The following is a 23,274-nucleotide window of genomic DNA, read 5'->3' on the forward strand; positions in this document are numbered from 1 at the left end:
GTAGCATGTGCTATATGTAGGCCTATGACACGACAGCTGCATTCCAATAGTGTGAGGCTTGCAAGTTCAGTCATGCTGTTTGGGTTATTATCTCGTAATTCAGTGGTCTTGAGCGATACAGATGCTGCGTTCAAGGAAGGTGATATGAGCCTACGTGTTCAGTAATGCTGGTCACGTACTATTTATTTAGGTAGTGCAGGGAGGCTGTTCAAAACCTAATCTGTATAAATGATGAATAATGATCTCTGGTAGACCGTCGGTCGGTAGGACTGCCAACTCGTTGCTGTGGGCTAGAGGCCAGGGGATTGGTGCTGTGGAGTCAGCCAAATGCAGAGTGGATGGTGGTGCGAGGATAGGCTTGACACACACACACACACTGACAGACTCTCTCCTCACAGACAGGTGAACCAACCCGAGTGGAAACGCCGTCAGACTCCACATACTAAGTTCTAAGTGTTTGTGTGCACTTCAGACTCCACATACTAAGTTCTAAGTGTTTGTGTGCACTTCAGACTCCACATACTAAGTTCTAAGTGTTTGTGTGCACTTCAGACTCCACATACTAAGTTCTAAGTGTTTGTGTGCACTTCAGACTCCACATACTAAGTTCTAAGTGTTTGTGTGCACGTCAGACTCCACATACTAAGTTCTAAGTGTTTGTGTGCACTTCAGACTCCACATACTAAGTTCTAAGTGTTTGTGTGCACTTCAGACTCCACATACTAAGTTCTAAGTGTTTGTGAGCACTTCAGACTCCACATACTAAGTTCTAAGTGTTTGTGTGCACTTCAGACTCCACATACTAAGTTCTAAGTGTTTGTGTGCACTTCAGACTCCACATACTAAGTTCTAAGTGTTTGTGTGCACTTCAGACTCCACATACTAAGTTCTAAGTGTTTGTGTGCACTTCAGACTCCACATACTAAGTTCTAAGTGATTGTGAGCACTTCAGACTCCACATACTAAGTTCTAAGTGATTGTGTGCACGTCAGACTCCACATACTAAGTTCTAAGTGTTTGTGTGCACTTCAGACTCCACATACTAAGTTCTAAGTGATTGTGAGCACGTCAGACTCCACATACTAAGTTCTAAGTGTTTGTGTGCACTTCAGACTCCACATACTAAGTTCTAAGTGATTGTGAGCACGTCAGACTCCACATACTAAGTTCTAAGTGATTGTGAGCACGTCAGACTCCACATACTAAGTTCTAAGTGATTGTGTGCACGTCAGACTCCACATACTAAGTTCTAAGTGTTTGTGTGCACTTCAGACTCCACATACTAAGTTCTAAGTGATTGTGAGCACGTCAGACTCCACATACTAAGTTCTCAGTGATTGTGTGCACTTCAGACTCCACATACTAAGTTCTAAGTGATTGTGAGCACGTCAGACTCCACATACTAAGTTCTAAGTGATTGTGAGCACGTCAGCCTCCACGGAGAGCGTTCCAAGTGACGTTGGGAGGTGTCAGCACCGCTAATGCTGTGACTGTCAGAATGTCATTTACAGCCTGACAGAGTGTTGAATGGGGGAAATCTGGGATCCATAGAAATACAATAACTAAGTAATACTATTGAAATCGTAATGCTATTTCTATGATATCTGGGCACATCTCTACAAAACCTCTCTGAGTAGGAGCGCTGATCTAGGATTAGTTTAACCTTTTAGATCGAAAGGAATAATATTTATAAAGACAGGTCCTAGATCAGCGCTCCTACTCTGAGACTCTTTGTGGATACAGGCCCTGTGTTGTAACAACTCTCGCAACAGACCTGTACCGACTATACTTGACTGCATCACTGTCCTGGAGTGACTCAGCAGAACACCTGATAACCTGGACTCATTCAGCTGAGAACAACCAGGAGGAAAAGAGAGAGCAGAGAGAGCAGAACAGTCAGATGTATCAGCACGGTGGAGCTAATATGTTCCACACAAGCAACTCTGAATGGCTCTCTCTCTCCAACCAATCTGCTTTGTGTCTACCTCTTCTTCATTCTTTCCTTTTCCTTTCACCCCTCCATCCTTCCCTCTTCCACCACCATCCTTCCTTCCCTCTACCACCACCATCCATCCTTCCCTCTACCACCACCATCCATCCTTCCCTCTATCACCACCATCCATCCTTCCCTCTACCACCACCATCCTTCCTTCCCTCTACCACCACCATCCACCCTTCCCTCTACCACCACCATCCATCCTTCCCTCTACCACCACCATCCTTCTTCTCTACCACCACCATCCTTCCTTCTCTCTACCACCACCACCATACTTCCTCTTCTCTACCACCACCTTCCTCTTCTCTACCACTACAGTCCTTCCTTCTCTCTACCACCACCATACTTCCTTCCTGCTACCACCACCGTCCTTCCTTCTCTACCACCACAGTCCTTCCTTCGCTCTACCACCACCATCCTTCCTTCTCTCTACCACCACCGTCCTTCCTTCTCTACCACCACAGTCCTTCCTTCGCTCTACCACCACCATCCTTCCTTCTCTCTACCACCACCGTTCTTCCTTCCTTCTACCACCACCATCCTTCCTTCCTTCTACCACCACCATCCTTCCTTCCTTCTACCACCACTGTCCATCCTTCCCTCTATCACCATAATCCTTCCTTCCTTCTACCACCACCGTCCATCCTTCCCTCTACCACCACCATCCTTCCTTCGACCACCACCACCATCCTTCCTTCTACCACCACCACCATCCTTCCTTCCTTCTACCACCACCATCCTTCCTTCCTTCTACCACCACCATCCATCCTTCCCTCTACCACCACCATCCTTCCTTCCTTCCTTCTACCACCACCGTCCTTCCTTCTCCCTTCTACCACCATCCTTCCTTCTACCACCACCATCCTTCCTTCCTTCTTTCTACCACGACCATCCTTCCTTCTCTCTTCCACCTCCATCCTTCCTTCCTTCTACTACCACCGTCCTTCCTTCTCTCTACCACCACCGTACTTCCTTCTCTCTGCCACCACCATCCTTCCTTCTCTCTTCCACCACCATCCTTCCTTCTCTATTCCACCACCATCCTTCCTTCTCTCTTCCACCACCATCCTTCCTTCTCTCTACCACCGCCATTCTTCCTTTTCTCTACCACCAAATCAAATGTATTTATATAGCCCTTCTTACATCAGCTGATATCTCAAAGTGCTGTACAGAAACCCAGCCTAAAATCCCAAACAGCAAGCAATGCAGGTGTAGAAGCACGGTGGCTAGGAAAAACTCCCTAGAAAGGCCAAAACCTAGGAAGAAACCTAGAGAGGAACCAGGCTATGAGGGGTGGCCAGTCCTCTTCTGAGTGTGCCGGGTGGAGATTATAACAGAACATGGCCAAGATGTTCAAATGTTCATAAATGACCAGCATGGTCAAATAATAATAATCACAGGCAGAACAGTTACGGCCAGGTAGTCCTGAGGCATGGTCCTAGGGCTCAGGTCCTCTGAGAGAAAGAGAGAATTAGAGAGAGCATACTTAAATTCACAAAGGACACCGGATAAGACAGGAGAAGTACTCCAGATATAACAGACTGACCCTAGCCCCCCGACACATAAACTACAACAGCATAAATACTGGAGGCTGAGACAGGAGGGGTCAGGAGACACTGTGGCCCCATCCGATGATACCCCCGGACAGGGCCAAACAGGAAGGATATAACCCCACCCACTTTGCCAAGCACAGCCCCCACACCACTAGAGGGATATCTTCAACCACCAACTTACTATCCTGAGACAAGGCCGAGTATAGTCCAAAAAAATCTCCGCCACAGCACCACCATCCTTCCATCTCTCCTCTGCCTCCATCTTTCTCTCTACCACCATCCATCCTTCCTTCTCTGCCTCCATCCTTCTCTCTACCACCATCCATCCTTCTCTCTACCACCACCATCCATCCTTCTCTCTACCACCACCATCCTTCCTTCTCTGCCTCCATCTTTCTCTCTACCACCATCCATCCTTCTCTCTACCACCACCATCCTTCCTTCTCTGCCTCCATCCTTCTCTCTACCACCATCCATCCTTCTCTCTACCACCACCATCCATCCTTCTCTCTACCACCACCATCCTTCCTTCTCTGCCTCCATCTTTCTCTCTACCACCATCCATCCTTCTCTCTACCACCATCCATCCTTCTCTGCCTCCATCTTTCTCTCTACCACCACCATCCTTCCTTCTCTGCCTCCATCTTTCTCTCTACTGCCACCACCTTTCATTCTCCCCTGTGCATCTGCCTTTGCCCTCCCCCGGGGATGCTGCTGACACAGTCCTCTGGGCTGTCCTCCATGTTTCTGTGCTTAACCCCCAGGCTCATCCCCTGCTGATCCCCCTGTAGGGCACCATTACTAAATCCCCCTGGGTGTACTCTGGCTGGGCCACTGGCCAGGGAGGTATTCATGTTGGAGTCATTATTGTGTTGGTTGACACTGGTAGTGGATGCCCTGCATGACACGGGAGGATGAGGCGAGATAGTGACTCTTTTGCATTGGGATGATGTCGCAGATGTCATGTCCCTGTTAATCTGGAAGTCCTTGCTTCTCAGTTGACTTGGTGCTCTCTCTCCTATTAATTAGGGCCGATTTCAAGTTTTCATAACAATCAAAAATCTGTCATTTTGGACACCGACTTTGCCTTTAAAAAAATATATATATATTTTTTTACACTTTTATTTCATCTTTATTTAACAAGGCAAGTCAGTTAAGAACACATTCTTATTTTCAATGACGGCCTCGGAACGGTGGGTTAACTGCCTTGTTCAGGGTCAGAACGACAGATTTTTACCTTGTCAGCTCAGGGATTCAATCTTGCAACCTTACGGTTAACTAGTCCAATGCTCTAACCACCTGCCTCACGAGGAGCCCGCCTGTTACGTGAATGCAGTAAGAAGCCAAGGTAAGTTGCTAGCTGGCATTAAACTTAATCAATCATAATTACTAGTTATAACTACACATGGTTGATGATATTACTAGTTTATCTAGCGTGTCCTGCGTTGCATATAATCGATGCAGTGCGCATTCGCGAAACGTGTACCTAACCATAAACATCAATGCCTTTCTTAAAATCAATACACAGAAGTATATATTTTTAAACCTGCATATTTAGCTAAAAGAAATTCAGGTTAGCAGGCAATATTAACCAGGTGAAATTGTGTCACTTCTCTTGCGCAGAGTCAGGGTATATGCAACAGTTTGGGCCACCTGGCTCATTGCAAACTAATTTGCCAGAATTTTACGTAATTATGACATAACATTGAAGGTTGTACAATGTAACAGGAATATTTAGACTTATGGACGCCACCCGTTAGATTTAAAAACGGTTCCGTATTTCACTGAAAGAATAAATGTTTTGTTTTCGAGGTGATAGTTTCCGGATTTGACCATATTAATGACCTAAGGCTCGTATTTCTGTGTGTTATTATGTTATAATTAAGTCTATGATTTGATCAAGTCTGGCTGAGCGATGGTGGGCACCAGCAGGCTCATAAGCATTAATTCAAAAAGCACTTTCGTGCGTTTTGCCAGCAGCTCTGCTGTTTATGAATTCAAGCCGATCAACTCCCGAGATTAGGCTGGTGTAACGATGTGATGTGGAATGGCTAGCTAGTTGGCGGGGTGCGCTCTAATAGCGTTTCAAACGTCACTTGCTCTGAGACTTGGAGTAGTTGTTCCCCTTGCTCTGCATGGGTAACGCTGCTTCGAGGGTGGCTTTTGTCGATGTGTTCCTGGTTCGAGCCCAGGTAGGAGCGAGGAGAGGGACAGAAGCTATACTGTTACACTGGCAATACTAAAGTGCCTATAAGAACATCCAATAGTCAAAGGTATAAGAAATACAAATGGTATAGAGAGAAATAGTCCTATAATAACTACAGCCTAAAACTTCTTACCTGGAATATTGAAGACTCATGTTAAAAAGAACCACCAGCTTTCATATGTTCTCATGTTCTGAGCAAGGAACTTAAACGTTAGCTTTCTTACATGGCACATATTGCACTTTTACTTTCTTCTCCAACACTTTGTTTTTGCATTATTTAAACCAAATTGAACATGTTTCATTATTTATTTGAGGCTAAATTGATATTATTGATGTATTATATTAAATTAAAATAAGTGTTCATTCAGTATTGTTGTAATTGTCATTATCACAAATACATTTTAAAAATCGTCCGATTAATCATATCGGCTTTTTTTGTCCTCCAATAATTGGTATCGGTATCGGCAGTGAAAAATCATAATCGGTCGACCTCTAGTTGCTAATATGACTAGGATTGTGCCTTTGGCTTCTGGACAACGAAATAAAGTAAATATGAAAACCAATAGAACAGGAGAGAAATGCTGGTTAATGGCATGAGGAAGTCTTTATAAAAAAAATGACCTCCGTGTTTCTATGGATGGATTTTCACGAGGCTACTTTGAAGCAAGGTAAGACATGCCTCATTATTTGAAGTGACGTAAAACGTTCAAGTTGCAAACATTTATACTGCCGCAAGCTCATATTGCAAAATGGTGGTGATGCGCTGATAGTCAGCGGTAGGCAGGCTATAGCGTATGCATCCGATTGGCAAATGGGACGCTCGCTTTACGAGTTGATATTGAGAAATAACAATAGCTCCTTTTTTAATCGTGGCCGCCAATGTTAATAACACGCGACTGCATTTAGAATTGTTATTTGTTGCGCAATTACTTGGCTTCCCGAAAGCAGTTTCCACTCCAATAAGTAGGCTCTTCCTCTCCTCAAACTAAGCTCTGTATGCCATGCACATGTGATAAATAAGATGCATGACGACTAACGAAAATACATGTATTTAAGCTGGCTAAGCGATTAACGGTTAACGTCCCTACATCTACTGAATTCCTGCAGTATGACTTTTTTCTTCCCCACATTCCTCTCTTCCCACCACGATTTTGGAACACCTGCTAAAATATTCAAAAATAAAACCAGGTTATTTCTCTCCGTCCTTGTGAATATTTCAGTCTATTCCGGTGTGTTTTCTAACTGGGGATGTGAGGCTCCAGGTGTAGTGTTGTCTCTCTTGGAGCTAAATGCACTTTCTCTGTTCTGTCCACCTACTCCGTAATACGCCATGCATAACGTTACACATATAGAAGCCTTGCCAGGTGAGGTCGAACATCTTTACCTCTCCACTCAACCCCCCACACACACACACACACACACACACACACACACACACACACACACACACACACACGGTGCCCAATATCACGTGCATGTGTACCACACCATCCCACATCACGTGACAGGAGCTGGTTGGAAAAATGGATTTGTTTGCTCTCTGTGATTTGACCAGGTTGACCTTCTATTGTTTCTACTCATCCTAAAGTATTAAAACATGTATTGTGTAACTTAATGAAGTGACATAGATGATCTGGACATGAAGCGCAAAAATGCTAATATAGTTAGCATTGACAAATGACAAATGATTAAATGTTAGCATTTGAAACAGTGGCCAGGTAAACAAAACCAAAGCGTGGATTGCTGTCTTATCTTGTCCATAGACTGTTTACAGGGTAAGGAGACTATTATGTCATTTAGTAATTGGGGTGAACTATCCCTTTAACCCAACCCCCTCTCTCCCTTGTGTCTATAGGTCCTCCCTGACATGTCCACATTGCCTTAAACAGAGCAACACCTTTGACCCCTTCCTCTGCATCTCACTGCCCATTCCCCTGCGGCAAACCAGGTAAGCCACACCAGTCATAAAGCCACTGCGTGTGTGTGTGTGTGTGTGTGTGTGTGTGTGTGTGTGTGTGTGTGTGTGTGTGTGTGTGTGTGTGTGTGTGTGTGTGTGTGTGTGTGTGTGTGTGTGTGTGTGTGTGACATGTACACTTTCCATGTTACCAGTTGTGACAACAAGACACAGTGGAATATGATCAAGTTCTAGTGTTGTGAAAAGCAGGGTGGGCGTTTCTGACAGATCCACAACAGGTTGCTTGGATGGCATATATATCGCATTGTCCCTCTCTAGCTCACAGACCGTCTATCCACAGGGCAGACAGTCTATCCACATTAACATGCTAGTTTGGCATTAAAATAACGGAAAAGTGGTGCGTGCATATGTCAAGTCAAATTGTATTGGTCACATACACATGGTTAGCAGATGTTAATGCGAGTGTAACGAAATGCTTGTGCTTATAGTTCCGACCATGCAGTAATATCTAACAAGTAATCTAACAATTTCACAGCAACTAGCTTATACACACAAGTGTAAAGGAATGAATAAGAATATGTACATAAAAATATGTGGATGAGCAATGGCCGAACGGCATAGGCAAGATGCAGCAGATGATATAGAGTACAGTATATACATATGAGATTAGCAATATAGGGTATGTAAACATTATATAAAGTGGCATTGTTTAAAGTGGCTAGTGATACATTTATTACATCCAATTTTTATTATTAAAGTGGCTAGAGATTTGAGTCTGTATGCTGGCAGCAGCCACTCGATGTTAGTGATGGCTGTTTAACAGTCTGATGGCCTTGAGATAGAAGCTGGTTTTCAGTCTCTCGGTCCCAGCTTTGATGCACCTGTACTGACTGATCTTTTTGGCTTCCTGTGACATCGGGTGATATAGGTGTCCTGGAGGGCAGGTAGTTTGCCCCCGGTGATGCGTTGTGCAGACCTCACTACCCTCTGGAGAGCCTTACGGTTGTGGGCGGAGCAGTTGCCGTACCAGGCGGTGATACAGCCCGCCAGGAGGCATCTGTAAACGTTTGTAAACGTTTTTGGTGACAAGCCGAATTTCTTCAGCCTCCTGAGGTTGAAGAGGCGCTGCTGCACCTTTTTCACCACGCTGTCTGTGTGAGTGGACCATTTCAGTTTGCCATGATGTGTACGCCAAGGAACTTAAAACTTTCCACCTTTTCCACTACTGTCCCGTCGATGTGGATAGGGCTGCTCCCTCTGCTGTTTCCAGAAGTCCATGATCATCTCCTTTTGTTTTGTTGACATTGAGTGTGAGGTTATTTTCCTGACACCACACTCCAAGGGCCCTCACCTCCTCCCTGTAGGCCGTCTCGTCGTTGTTGGTAATCAAGCCTACCACTGTAGTGTCGTTTGCAAACTTGATGATTGAGTTGGAGGCGTGCATGGCCACGCAGTCATGGGTGAACAGGGAGTACAGGAGAGGGCTGAGAACGCACCCTTGTGGGGCCCCAGTGTTGAGGATCAGCGGGGTGGAGAGGTTGTTTCCTATCCTCACCACCTGGGGGCGGCCCGTCAGGAAGTCCAGGACCCAGTTGCACAGGGCGGGGTTGAGACCCAGGGTCTCGAGCTTAATGACGAGTTTGGAGTTAAATGCTGAGCTGTAGTCGATGAACAGCATTCTTACATAGGTATTGCTCTTGTCCAGATATATTCACCCCCTTTGCTGTGAAGCCCCTAAATAAGATCTGGTGCATCCAATTACGTTCATAAGTCACATAATTAGTTAAATAAAGTCCACCTGTGTGCAATCTGTGTCACATGATATGTTACGTGATCTATATATATACACCTGTTCTGAAAACCCCAGAGTCTGCAACACCACTAAGCAAGGGGCACCACCAAGCAAGTGGCACCAAGAAGACAAAGGAGCTCTCCAAACAGGTCAGGGAAAAAGTTGTAGAGAATTACAGATCAGGGTTGGGTTCTAAAAAAAATATCAGAAACTTTAAACATCTAACGGTGCACCATTTAAATCCATTATTAAAAAATGGAAAGAATATGGAACCACAACAAACCTGCCAAGAGAGGAACGCCACCTAAACTCACAGACCAGGCAAGGAGGACATTAATCAGAGAGGCAACAAAGAGACCAAAGAAAACCCTGAAGGAGCAGCAAAGTTCCACAGAGGAGATTGGAGTATCTGTCCATAGGACCACTGTAAGCTGTACACTCCACAGAGCTGGGCTTTACGGAAGAGTGACCTGAAAAAAAGCCATTGCTTAAAGAAAAAAATAAGCAAACACGTTTGGTGTTCACCAAAAGGCATGTGGGTGACTCCCCAAACATATGGAAGAAGGTAATCTGGTCAGATGAGACTAAAATTTAGCTTTTTGGCCATCAATGAAAACACAATGTCTGGCGCAAACCCAACACCTCCATACAGTGAAGCATGGTGGTGGCAGCATCATGATATGGGGATGTTTTTCATTGGCAGGGACAGAGAAACTGGTCAGAATTTAAGGAATGCTAGATGGCACTAAATACAGGGAAATTCTTGAGGGAAACCTGTTTCAGCAGGACCTCCTTCAAGCAGGAAAATGATGGCACTAAATACAGGGAAATTCTTGGGATGACTTTCATCGGCAGGGACTGGGAAACTGGTCAGAATTGAAGGGATGATGGATGGCACTAAATACAGGAAATTCTTGAGGGAAACCTGTTTTTCTTCCAGAGATTTGAGACTGGGACGGAGGATCGCCTTCCAGCAGGACAATGACCCGAAGCATACTGCTAAAGCAACACTCAAGTGGTTTAAGGGGAAACATTTAAATGTATTGGAATGGCCTAGTCAAAGCCCAGACCTGAATCCAATTGAGAATATGTGGTATGACTTAAAGATTGCTGTACACCAGCGGAACCCATCCTTCTTGAAGGAGCTGGAGCAGTTTGTTCTTGAAAAATGGGCAAAATCCCAGTGGTTAGATGTGTCAAGCTTATAGAGACATACCTCAAGAGACTTGCAGCTGTAATTGTTGCAAAAGATTGCTCTACAAAATATTAACTTTGGGGGGGTGAATAGTTATGCACACTCAAGTCTGTTTAAAACAAATCTTATTTTTTGTGTTTCACAATAATAAATATTTTCCATCTTCAAGGTGGTAGGCATGTTGTGTAAATCAAATGTTACAACCCCCCACCCCCCAAAAAAAAAATATATAATATATATATATTTTAAATCCAGGTTGTAGGCAACAAAATAGGAAAAATGCCAAGGGGGGTGAATACTTTCGCAAGCGGAGACACACACAGTTGGTGAAATCTCAGTGGCAGAGACACACACAGTTAGCGAAATCTCAGTGACGGTCGTGTCTTCTTACATCAGCAGGGGGTAAACTAACATCACTGGCTCTTACTTTGTACACCACATCTCACTCTGCTTTTTGAGCACTCTGTTAGCAACGACGCAACACTTCCTGAATAATGCATGATGGGGAAGCAGGAAGCTGGGGCGTCATCAGAGCTCCTGTCTCTCTCCCAGACTTTCCTCTATTCCTATATCCATCCCTCCATCTCTCTATCCCTCCACCCCTTCTTCCCTCAGCTAAGTCACCTCAAACCTGTGGCCTCATAGCATTAAGTGCTCATCCCTTTATCCTTCCTGTTGCTCCACCTGTCATGCCCACATCTTCTGCACTAGCTAGCTCCTGTTGATTGTAGATAGGCATTCCTAAGCAGACACAGACAGGCTCCCTGTGGTGCTAATGCTAACACGTTAGCATCACCTTGCAGTCAAGCATGCCCAGACAGACACCGTGGAGGAGATAAGAGAACAACACAGCAAGTGCAATGTCTTGACGCTGTCTTTGTGTGTGTGCTTGTGAAGAACTGTCTGGAACAAGATTCTCTTTCTGTCTCCCTCTCCAGGTGTATGAGTGTGACGCTGGTGTTCAGTACGAAGGGTCAGAGGTATCTACGTGTTGGTCTGGCTGTGCCTCTTATCGGCTCCATCTCCTGCCTGCGTTCCATGGTTGCTGAGGAGGGCAAGACCACGCCAGACCAGGTAAGGCCTGCACACACACACGGTCAGTGGGCCAGACTTGTTAGCCTACTGAATCTAAAAGGCCCTATCCAGTGCTATCCTATCCTAAAGGGAAACCAGGCAGAGAAAGAGCTGGTAGCTAGATTGACAGAAAGAGAGAGGGGCTAGACAGACAGAGAAAGAGAGAGGGGCTAGACAGACAGAGAAAGAGAGAGGGGCTAGACAGAGAGAGAAAGAGAGAGGGGCTAGACAGGAAGAGAAAGAGAGAGGGGCAAGACAGGTAAAGAAAAAGAGAGGGGCTAGACAGGCAGAGAAAGAGAGGGGCTAGACAGACAGAGAAAGAGAGAGGGGCTAGACAGACAGAGAAAGATAGAGGGGCTAGACAGACAGAGAAAGAGAGAGGGGCTAGACAGGCAGAGAAAGAGTGAGGGGCTAGACAGGCAGAGAAAGAGAGAGGGGCTAGACAGACGGAGAAAGAGAGAGGGGCTAGACAGGCAGAGAAATGAGAAGGGCTAGACAGGCAGAGAAAGAGAGAGGGGCTAGACAGACGGAGAAAGAGAGAGGGGCTAGACAGGCAGAGAAATGAGAGGGGCTAGACAGGTAGAGAAAGAGAGGAGCGAGACAGAAAGGGAGAGGGGATAGACAGACAGAGAAAGAGAGAGGGGCTAGAACGACAGAGACTGGAGCAGACCAGAAGATATAATGGGGCGGCAGGGTAGCCTAGTGGTTAGAGCGTTGGACTAGTAACTGTAAGGTTGCAGGTTCGAATCCCCGTGCTGACAAGGTACAAATCTGTCGTTCTGCCCCTGAACAAGCAGTTAACCCACTTTTCCTAGGCCATCATTGAAAATAAGAATTTGTTCTTAACTTAATTTGTTTAAAATCGTTTGAAATTTGAATCTCAACATGAGGTGGAGACGATAAAATCACCTCCCGGATAATCACTGGTCAATATCAGTGTAGTATGCGTGTTTATCCTATGTCCCCATTTAATTAGCTAATAAATAATTAAATCAATTTGTGTAGTACTGAATCATAAGTAAAGCTCAGGTTTTTGCAGATGCAAGGAGGTTATGACTGTTGAGAATGGTGATATGATAGGAGGTTATGACTAATAATTTGAATGTTTATAGATGTGACAAAATGTCTAAAAGACCTTTTAGAGTTTAATTTGGGATATGGTAATGCTTTAAAGAACCACTCTCGTGGTGCCCCAGATTATAATGAGTTAATTGTTACATGATTAATTGAAAATGGGTAACAATTAAACACAGTTAGTTAATTAGATAAATAACAGTCTTCAGATTAATGTTATAGTCAAATCCCGACACAAGAGTTTTGCTAGGACTGTCAGGGAGTTGTGGGGAGGGGTGATGTCACCAGGCAGGCCAAAACTCCATCCCACCAAAACAGACTGCTATTTCTGGCAATCTTTTCCAATAGCTTTTACACTATAAGAGCATTATCAGCATTTTCAAAACATCAGTTTGATTCCAACCCCATAGGCTGGAAAATCACATTTTCGAGTGCACTGGGCCTTTAATATGTGTTTACTTGAGAAGGATCTTGAACAGACTTTTAACACAAATATAGCGTGTCTGCCCTGTTTGCTTTGTCACATACATTCCCTGTTTGTCCTCTATAGCTTCTCTGTCTACAACTATTAGCCTGTGTATGTGTGTGTTTGACCGCCATGCTAAGCCACGTAGCCATGTCCATGGCTGTTTATACATAAAGTCTGCTTCCGTGCTCAGTGTCTGTATTAACTTCTTGACACTACCCATCCCTTTAGCGGTATAATTGTCATCAACAACCGCTGAATAGCATAGCGCCACATTCACATAATATTACAAAAAAATATATATATTCATGAAATCACAAGTGCAATATTGCAAAACACAGCTTAGCCTTTTGTTAATCCACCTGTCGTCTCAGATTTTGAAATTATGCTTTACAGCGAAAGCAATCTAAGCGTTTGTGTAAGTTTATCGATCGCATGACAAAACATTAAGTACACTTAGCATCAGGTAGCTTAGTCACGAAAATCAGAAAAGCAATCAAATTAATCGTTTACCTTTGATGATCTTCGGATGTTTTCACTCACGAGACTCCCAGTTACACAACAAATGTTACTTTTGTTCCATAAAGATCATTTTTATATCCAAAATACCTCTGTTTGTTTGGCGCGTTATGTTCAGAAATCCACAGGAAAGAGCTGTCACGACAACGCAGACAAATTCCAAATAATATCCGTAATGTCCACAGAAACATGTCAAACGTTTTTTATAATCAAACCTCAGGTTGTTTTTAAAATATATAATCGATAATATATCAACCACAAATGGCATTATCAGTAGGAGAGGGGAAAACAATGGCTGTCCAAACTCTGTTGCGTGAGCAAAACTCATGTGACCACTTGACGCGATGTTATCTTTCTGGCTCATTTTTCAAAATAAAATCCTGAAACTATGTCTGAAGACTGACACCTTGAGGAAGCGATAGGACACGGAATCTGGTTGATACCCCTTTAAATGGAGCAAAGGGAGGCTATGGAACATTGAGTTTTCAAAATAGAAGCCACTTCCTGGTTTGATTTTTCTCAGGGTTTCGCCTGCAATATTAGTTCTGTTACACTCACAGACAATATTTTGACAGTTTGGAAACTTTAGAGTGTTTTCTATCCTAATCTGTCAATTATATGCATATTGTAGCATCTGGTCCTGAGAAATAGGCCATTTACTTTGGGAACATTATTTTTCCAAACATAAAAATAGTGCCCCCTAGCTTCAAGAGGTTTTAAGCAATGTACATCTCTTTAAACCATCTCCTCCCCGCTCTCTCTCTCTCTCTCTCTCTCTCTCTCTCTCTCTCTCTCTCTCTCTCTCTCTCTCTCTCTCTCTCTCTCTCTCTCTCTCTCCCTCCATCACCCCCCATCCAGGTGGTCCTGTCAGAGCTCTATGCCACCGGCTTCCAGCGTTCGTTCTCTGACGACGACGATCTGACCAGCGTTGCTGAGAGTGATGTGGTCTATGCCTTCCAGGCTCCGCCCCTCCACAGACGGGGAGGCTCCACGCGAATGTCGGGTAACCATGGCTTCATCCACAGCCCCAAGTCTCTCTCTCTCTCTTTCTCTCTTTTTCTCTAGCTATTTTGGCTTCAGCACAATGGATAGTGTTTGTTCAGACAAACACTATAGAGCTATAGGTTCTTAGCCGTTTCAATTTCTTGCCATTTCATGGACAGGTACTGTATTTCTGTCTAGGTTATTAAATTCTCTCAGACAGTGTCTCTGACGTTCTTGTATCTAGCTGAGGGCTTGATGTACTGAGGTAAAGGCTCGCTCTCACTCAAACACAACACACATGCACACACACACATACGCTCACTCTCTCTTGAATCGTGAACGTGGATGAGATGGAGCCAGCCTTGCGTCACCTCCCTTTGAAATCAGCCACAGCTTTGCCAGGCGGTGTCAAATTAACTATTGATATGGTGAGTGCACGCATGTACGCACACACTTTTTTTCACCTGTTGACTCCTATCTAGTTGACCCTTGTCCAAAAGGAAGGTGTCTTAACTCTTATCCCTGGGGGACGCCCGACCGGGAGGGCTACGTTCAGAGCAACACACCGCTAAATGAAACCCTTACTGTGTTTTTCCAACGTTCTTTAACTCCTGAAAAGGGCCACATCAATAATTCAATAATGTGCTCAAAGGGGTCATGAAAAATGTACGATCCTCAATCTCTCTCCGGGAACGATAGAACGATGTCTTTATCACCTGGAGACAGAGGAGAGAAAATAATGTCCTGGTGCTACTAGAGGTGATCAGACTGAGGGTAGAGGAGAGAGGAAGAGGCACACAGGCACACACACCGACACACTCATTAGCACTCAAAAGCACACATGTATTCAATAATACATTCTACTGTAAATGATGAATGAACTCCTATTACCAATGTAATGATTCAAAACCTGAACTGAGCTGATTAGACTCAACATAACATGCATTCAGTTACTGCATGCGTCATTACTGTTTCTGACATCCCAGAACACCTCCCTGCCATCTTAACTACCCCACTGTCTCCATAACAATGGCGGGTCATTTCACAACAGCTAAACGCTCGTAACAGGTTTATTGAATAGGGCCTTCATTGCTTTAATGGAATAGATTGAATAGAAGCCTGAGTAACTGTGTGTGTGTGTGTGTGTGTGTGTGTGTGTGTGTGTGTGTGTGTGTGTGTGTGTGTGTGTGTGTGTGTGTGTGTGTGTGTGTGTGTGTGTGTGTGTGTGTGTGTGTGTGTGTGTGTGTGTGTGTGTGTTTGCGCGCGCGCACACTGTTAGCTTTACAGAGCTGTGGGGAGGGAGAGGACGTGATGAGATATTGTTACATTCTATTGTTGTCTCGTTGGTTAGTGTGCTCCTTATTGTGCTGGTTAAGTATCCTGTAATCATCTGTAATCATCAGTCAGTCAGAACCCCTGGGTGATGTGAATGTAATCAAATGAGCCATTGAAATATACATGCATTATTACGGCGCCCTAATGCTGTGGTTTCAGCATCCAGTACCACATTTACCCTCTTTGTTTTATCAAACAAATGTAGAAATGTAATACTGAAGAGTGGGGCTGGGTTGATAATATATTTTAGGATGTAGGCTAGGCTGTAATGATATTTTCATGATGAGCCACAATTAATTAGGAAATTGTCCTAATTAAGAATGAATTGGTGGGACGGCTCTGTCTGCTGAGTCTGTCACAAACAAGACCCAGACATTCCTACCTCTTGTGGCCATAGAAAGATGATGTGGAACCTTGGCAGACTGTTAGAGCCTCATTTCAATGGGCCATGTTAGATTAAGACAACCTGTCAGGCAACCGCTGTCATCGTCGGAAATAAACAACGGACGCTTACGCATATGGACTAGCATTCAAACCACTGCTGTCATGGCCCATATTGACTGTATTAAGCTTGTAGTACCTCCCTCCCTCTCTTCCGCTGTAGAAATATGTATCATTATGGACACCGTTGGCTCTTTTTAACCTGTGACAAGACAGGCCCTCATTTGGAGGTTCAAATCAGCCAGTCACGACTCACTCTCACTCACTCACTCACTCACACACACACACACACACACACACACACACACACACACACACACACACACACACACACACACACACACACACACACACACACACACACACACACACACACACACACACACACACACACACACACGTCCCAGCCCTCCTTTGGCTAGTACGTATGTGCCTTAGCCTGCGTCACTCCCCCCTTTGGGCTGCAGACAGACAGTCACACAGTTGACCCCCGGCGCTGTCCAGACTCCACGCCATGATTAATGGCCCTGTGTGTGTAATCTCATTTCATGTGAGTGTGTGTGTGCGGGCATGTCTGCCTGTCTGTCTGTCTCAGTGTCGTGTGTGGATCTCATAACTCTCTCTACAACATCGGCACAACCTGAGCCCCAGCGGGCACAGCAGAGGCACAAAGCCAATCTGCTCACCGGCTAATAAAAGTCCCAAATTGAAATGGGGAATTTGGTTAGCGAAGGAAAGGTTTCGATTTCTCATGTCGGATAAGAGGAAGTAGCTCAGCGGGGGACTGGGAATCAGGCCCATTGCCTCCTGGTGGGGAGTCAAAATTAACAGAGCCTAAGAAATGGGTTGAAAACATTAGGAGAGGGAGAGCGAGAGGTATAAAATACACACTGGCTGGTAGAACAAAGGCATGCGTTTGTGTCGCACTGGCAGAAGAGAAAGACAAATATAACTTTAGGTGAGATGTTTTTAGGCGGAAGTCATAGTCTATTTTAAGAGACGGATTTTATGGATGGGCGTTTTGCTCTGGAGGAATCGTCTCCACCGTTTCATGGTTCTGAATTTCTGTTGAGTTTTCATATTAGGGATATTGGATAAACCCTTCTCCTTCATACACTGTAGTAATGAGATTTGTTATTTGGGAAAACAGTGTGGTATAGCCATGGAGTCAAGCGCTCATGATAGAAAACACACACAAAAAATCTAGGAAACTTTATACAGATATGACAATATCCGATTTCATCTCTCAACAGAACAGTACATACAGTACATAAATGCCTTCAGTTGGAGGAAATCTCTGAAACGTTCCTTTTTTTAGACACTCTTACTCTACAAAACGCCTGTTGTCCCTGAGGTAATCAAAGAGTCTATCAAGCTCTCGAGACAGAGTTGTCTGTTTGGCGAGGTCGGAGAATCAGGGCTGAGAGAGGGTTTGTGTGAAAGAAGAGGTGCCCTCTGGGAAAGGTGGTGAAGCAGGGACATATCCACCCAGATAAAGGAATCTGTCGATGGACACAGACACAAACACACACACACACACACTCTCACTCTTTCTTCACCACTGTATTCAGTATTCATCTCCCTTCACAATGGACAGAGGAGTTCTATGGAAAGCAACTCCGGTAGAATCTCAGTGTGAGTTTCCTTTTCATCCTATCAAAATGCTAAAAGCTGTGGACTGGAGACACGGTTGGGGTTGAATGTTGTGTAGCTCCGAGGTGTTGGTCTGAGCAGCGAGGAGGATGCGTAAGCACTTACACAGAGACCATTAGATCTGCCTTTAGTGAGCTCATGTTATTGTTATTGTATTGTTATATATTCACACACTCAAGGCAAGCATCTTTAAACCAACACACACACACACACAGGTTGTGGATGTATCTGCTAATGGGTGGTGAAGAGAATGCTGAGAAAAAGGCCCAGCTGTGCTCAATGGCTCAGCCCACATATCTCCATCTGCTTTTACAAGGCAGTTCTTCAATGATTGATGATGTGCTGTTTAAACCCATCGTCTGAAGTACTTCTAGAAATACTGTAGTTTGAAAGATGAATGGGAACCATTTGTTTCACGTTAAAGTTTGTGTTTGATTGTGACATTGTGTACACATGCACCATGTTACCATGTTACATTATATTTACAAAAGTACGTGGACACCACTTCAAATTAATGGATTTGGCTTTTTCAGCCACACCCGTTGCTGACAGGTGTATAACATTGAGCACACAGCCATGCAATCTCCATAGACAAACATATGCAGTAGAATGGCCTTACTGAAGAACTCAGTGACTTTCAACGTGGAACCATCATAGGAACCCACTTTTCCAACAAGTCAGTTTGTCACATTTCTGCCCTGCTAGAGCTGCCGTGGTCAACTGTAAGTGCTGTTATTGTGAAGTGGAAACGTCTACGAGCAACAACAGCTCAGCTGCAAAGTGGTAGGACACACAAGCTCACAGAACGGGACCGCCAAGTGCTGAAGCACATAGTGACTAAAAATGGTCTGTCCTTGGTTACATCACTCACTACCGAGTTCCAAACTGCCTCTGCACGCAATATCAACACAAGAACGGTTCATTTTTTTATTTTATTTCACCTTTATTTAACCAGGTAGGCTAGTTGAGAACAAGTTCTCATTTGCAACTGCGACCTGGCCAAGATAAAGCATAGCAGTGTGAACAGACAACACAGAGTTACACATGGAGTAAACAATTAACAAGTCAATAACACAGTAGAAAAAAAGGGGAGTCTATATATGTATGTGCTAAAGGCATGAGGAGGTAGGCGAATAATTACAATTTTGCAGATTAACACTGGAGTGATAAATGATCAGATGGTCATGTACAGGTAGAGATATTGGTGTGCAAAAGAGCAGAAAAGTAAATAAATAAAAACAGTATGGGGATGAGGTAGGTGAAAATGGGTGGGCTATTTACCAATAGACTATGTACAGCTGCAGCGATCGGTTAGCTGCTCAGATAGCAGATGTTTGAAGTTGGTGAGGGAGATAAAAGTCTCCAACTTCAGCGATTTTTTCCAGTCACAGGCAGCAGAGAACTGGAACGTTGTTGGCTTTAGGGATGATCAGTCACAGGCATGCAGATGAACTGGAATACAGTTTACAACAGCAACAGGACAGACAAATGAGGTGTTGGCTTTCCAATGGGATGATCAGTGAGATAATCACCTGCTGGGAGCAACGATCTGACAACAAGAAACACTGGTTACAGAACATATAAAGGGAAGATAAGTGGTTCCAGCTGAGACAATCAGGGTGTTGCCATCATGACCAGTGAACTGAACTGAGATAAGGCGGAGCTTTACCTAGCATGGACTTGTAGATGACCTGGAGCCAGTGGGTCTGGCGATGAATATGTAGCGAGGGCCAGCCAGAGCATACAGGTCGCAGTGGTGGGTGGTATAAGGTGCTTTAGTGACAAAACGGATGGCACTGTGATAAACTGCATCCAGCTTGCTGAGTAGAGTGTTGGAAGCAATTTTGTAGATGACATCGCCGAAGTCGAGGATCGGTAGGATAGTCAGGAGATTCATGAACTGGGGTTTCCATGGCCAAGCAGCCGCACACAAGCCTAAGATCAACATGCGCAATGACAAGCGTCGGCTGGGGTAGTGTAAAGTTCGCCGCCATTGGGCTTTGGAGCAGTGGAAACGTATTCTCTGGACTGATAAATCACGCTGTTTTTCATGGTTCGGGCTAGGCCCCCTAGAGTCAAATGACGGGATTTGTTAACGCTACAGAATACAATGACATTCTAGACAATTCTGTGCTTCCAACTTTGTGGCAACAATTTGGGGAGGGCCTTTCCTGTTTCAACATGACAATGTCCCCGTGCACAAAGCAAGGTCCATACAAAAATGGTCAGTGTGGAAGAACTTGACTGGACTGCACAGAGGCCTGACCTCAACCCCATTGAACACATTTGGGGTGAATTGGGATACTGTGAGCCAGGCCTAATCGCCCAACATCTGTGCCCGACCTCACGAATGCTCTTGTGGCTAAATGGAAGCAAGTCCCCATAGCAATGTTCCAACATCTAGTTGAAAGCCTTCATGGAAGAGTGGAGGCTGTTATAGCAGCAAAGGAGGGACCAACTCCATATTAATGCCTATATACACTACTGTTCAAAAGTTTGGGGTCACTTAGAAATATCCTTGTTTTTGAAAGAAAAGCACATTTTTTGTCCATTTAAAATAACAATCAAATTGATCAGAAATACAGTGTAGACATTGTTAATGTTGGAAATGACTATTGTAGCTGGAAACGTCAGATTTTTAATGGAATATCTACATAGGCGTACAGAGGCACATTATCAGCAACCATCACTCCTGAGTTCCAAAGGCACGTTGTGTTAACTAATCCAAGTTTATCATTTTAAAAGGCTAATTGATCATCAGAAAAGCCTTTTGCAATTATGTTAAAACATTATTTGACTACCACCACTGATTTCTGAATGCTAGAGTTGCTATGCCAACCAGCTTTTAAGAAATGGAGTTTGCATTAAGCAGTCACTTCTTCTAAACCTAAAAGGGGACAACTTCTACATGTTATGCAGCGCAAACGGCCAAATATCCAAATCGACATAAGTAACCATATTGTAGGACTGTTAAAATACATAAATCATGACGGATTTGACAAATATTCACTTTGTTCGATCAGATTGGTTGAATTTTAGTCTGGTCAATGAAACGTCTGTGTTGCATTGACTCCTTTAACACATCTATTGGGACAGCCGAGGAACCACTTTGGAGCGCTTTTTTCGAAGAGTGTGTTGAAAGACATTCTTTTAGCTGTTCGCAGCAGGGTGTTTCATCTCTGGCACTGATGTACTGTTACGTCAACAAAATTGCTTCAGAAACATGAGTTAATTGATTTCCTCACCGTTATGCTTTACTTCTGAGTAAACATCCGGAGTAATGTCATGGCATATTTTACACAAGCCAATCAGAGATAGGCAGGAGTGGGAGATGGCCATTCAGAAAGAGGGAGGGAACAGGTTTAAAGTCAGTGAAGAATGCCATCCATGTGAAGATACCAGTTATGTAGTTGTGGTTTTAGACTCTAGGTATACATCCACAGAGGATGCAACAGCCTGATTACAACCACATACCAACATTCCATCAGTGAGCTAGAGCTTCCTCTGCTTGTCTTACAGCCTCTATAATCTCTGAATGTCTGTGTCGTATAATTTACTGGATTTTAGACCCAAGACTCTGTTTCCTTTTTTGACTTATTCACTATAGATGGCACATATAGATAGATACCTTATCAAGATACATGTTGCCGAGATACCAGGAGGCAACCGTGGAATCAATCATAGGGGTCAGAAGGTCTTCTGGGACCTGGTGTGGCGGTGATGAGATGCAGGTTTGGAATCCGGCGAGGGGAGGTCTATACCCCCCCCCCCCCCCTCTCTCTCTCTCTCTCTGACGTTTTCCTCCATCTGTCATTTATCCAAGCAGCAGACAACTCAGGTGTCCTCTGGTCACCCGTGGTGATGGCAACCAGACACAGGAAATGTCGGGACGTCTGTCTTGTCTAGGGCTTGTCCCCTCTCCTGCCCTCCGCCGGACCCCACTACCCCTTGGGTATTTTTAGCACAGAGTGTGAACATAATTAACATGGGTCACTTGTCTAGGTGACAAACCAAGACACTGAGCTTGTAGGAGCAGAAAAGCATTTGAAAAGGATTTTGTGGTATTTACTATTACACAATAATAATTGATTTAGGTTGAGCATTCAATTCAGCAGTCACAGGCACAACAACCAGCTGGAATTTTATGACCAGACTAAACTGAAGCACCTCTGTATGTGCTGTAGCCTGATAACAACAGCTTTATGCCTATGACCTATATTCACAAATAGGTTGTAAACCCACTTTTATTTTTCTACTGACATCTCAAAAGTATTATGTTTTAATCCCCCTGTCATAAAAGAGACTAGTATGTCAAGTCATCATCAATGAGCCAATATTCATATATTCTCATCTTGTCAGACAGAGATAATCGAGTCGTCATCCAGCATGATGGTACTTCAGGGAACACAATTTTAAATAAGGCTCTGATATTAAAACTAGCTTAAAGGAGTGAAGCAAAAAAAAGTAGGCCTGAGTAACTGCGGTGAAGAAGTAGATCCCTGGGGGTTAATGTAAAAAAAAAAAAAAATGATTAGAGCCGTAGTTATTTTGGTGTTCATTACAATACGTATCCCTCCTATGTGAATGTGAGACAGGTGCTGCGGGTGCTCTGGTGCAGTGTGCTACAATGTTCCAATGTCCTCGTGCGACCACCCTGCATCCCTACATCTTCTATACTGAACAAAAATATAAACCAAACATGCAATAATTTCAATGATTTTACAGTTCATATAATGAAATCAATCTATTGAAATATATTCATTAGGCCCTAATCTATGGATTTCACATAACTGGGCAGGGGCACAGCCATGGGTGGACCTGGGAGGGCATAGGCCCACCCACTGGGGAGCCAGGCCCAGCCAATCATATTGAGTTTTTCCCCACAAAAGGGCTTTATTACAGACAGAAAGACTCCTCAGTTTCATCAGCTGTCTGGGTGGCTGTTTTCAGACGATACCGTAGCTGAGGAATTCGGGTGTGGAGGTCCTGGGCTGGTGTGGTAGGGTGTGAGGCCGGTAGGGTGTACGGCCATATTCTCTAAAATGGCGTTGGAGGTGGTTTATGGTAGAGC

The 23,274-nt window shown here is 44.2% G+C and overlaps 1 protein-coding gene across 49 annotated transcripts in view; it reads left to right on the plus strand.

Annotated features, from left to right (window-relative positions):
• The window catches only part of LOC118389406 (ubiquitin carboxyl-terminal hydrolase 43-like), a 117,166-nt gene that overhangs the window by 57,806 nt on the left and 36,086 nt on the right, over positions 1-23,274 (plus strand). For all 49 annotated transcript variants that reach the window (XR_008088283.1, XR_008088305.1, XR_008088310.1 and 46 more), the window contains exons 4-6: positions 7,611-7,703; positions 11,596-11,731; positions 14,649-14,793. Coding sequence is in view for 1 of the 49 variants with exons in the window: in XM_052490329.1 (XP_052346289.1) it covers positions 7,611-7,703; positions 11,596-11,731; positions 14,649-14,793 (374 nt within the window). In the remaining 48 variants the exon portion in view is untranslated. The remainder of the gene's footprint in view (positions 1-7,610; positions 7,704-11,595; positions 11,732-14,648; positions 14,794-23,274) is intronic.

Source organism: Oncorhynchus keta, chromosome 32 (genome assembly GCF_023373465.1).
Source record: "Oncorhynchus keta strain PuntledgeMale-10-30-2019 chromosome 32, Oket_V2, whole genome shotgun sequence".
Lineage (NCBI taxonomy): Eukaryota > Metazoa > Chordata > Actinopteri > Salmoniformes > Salmonidae > Oncorhynchus > Oncorhynchus keta.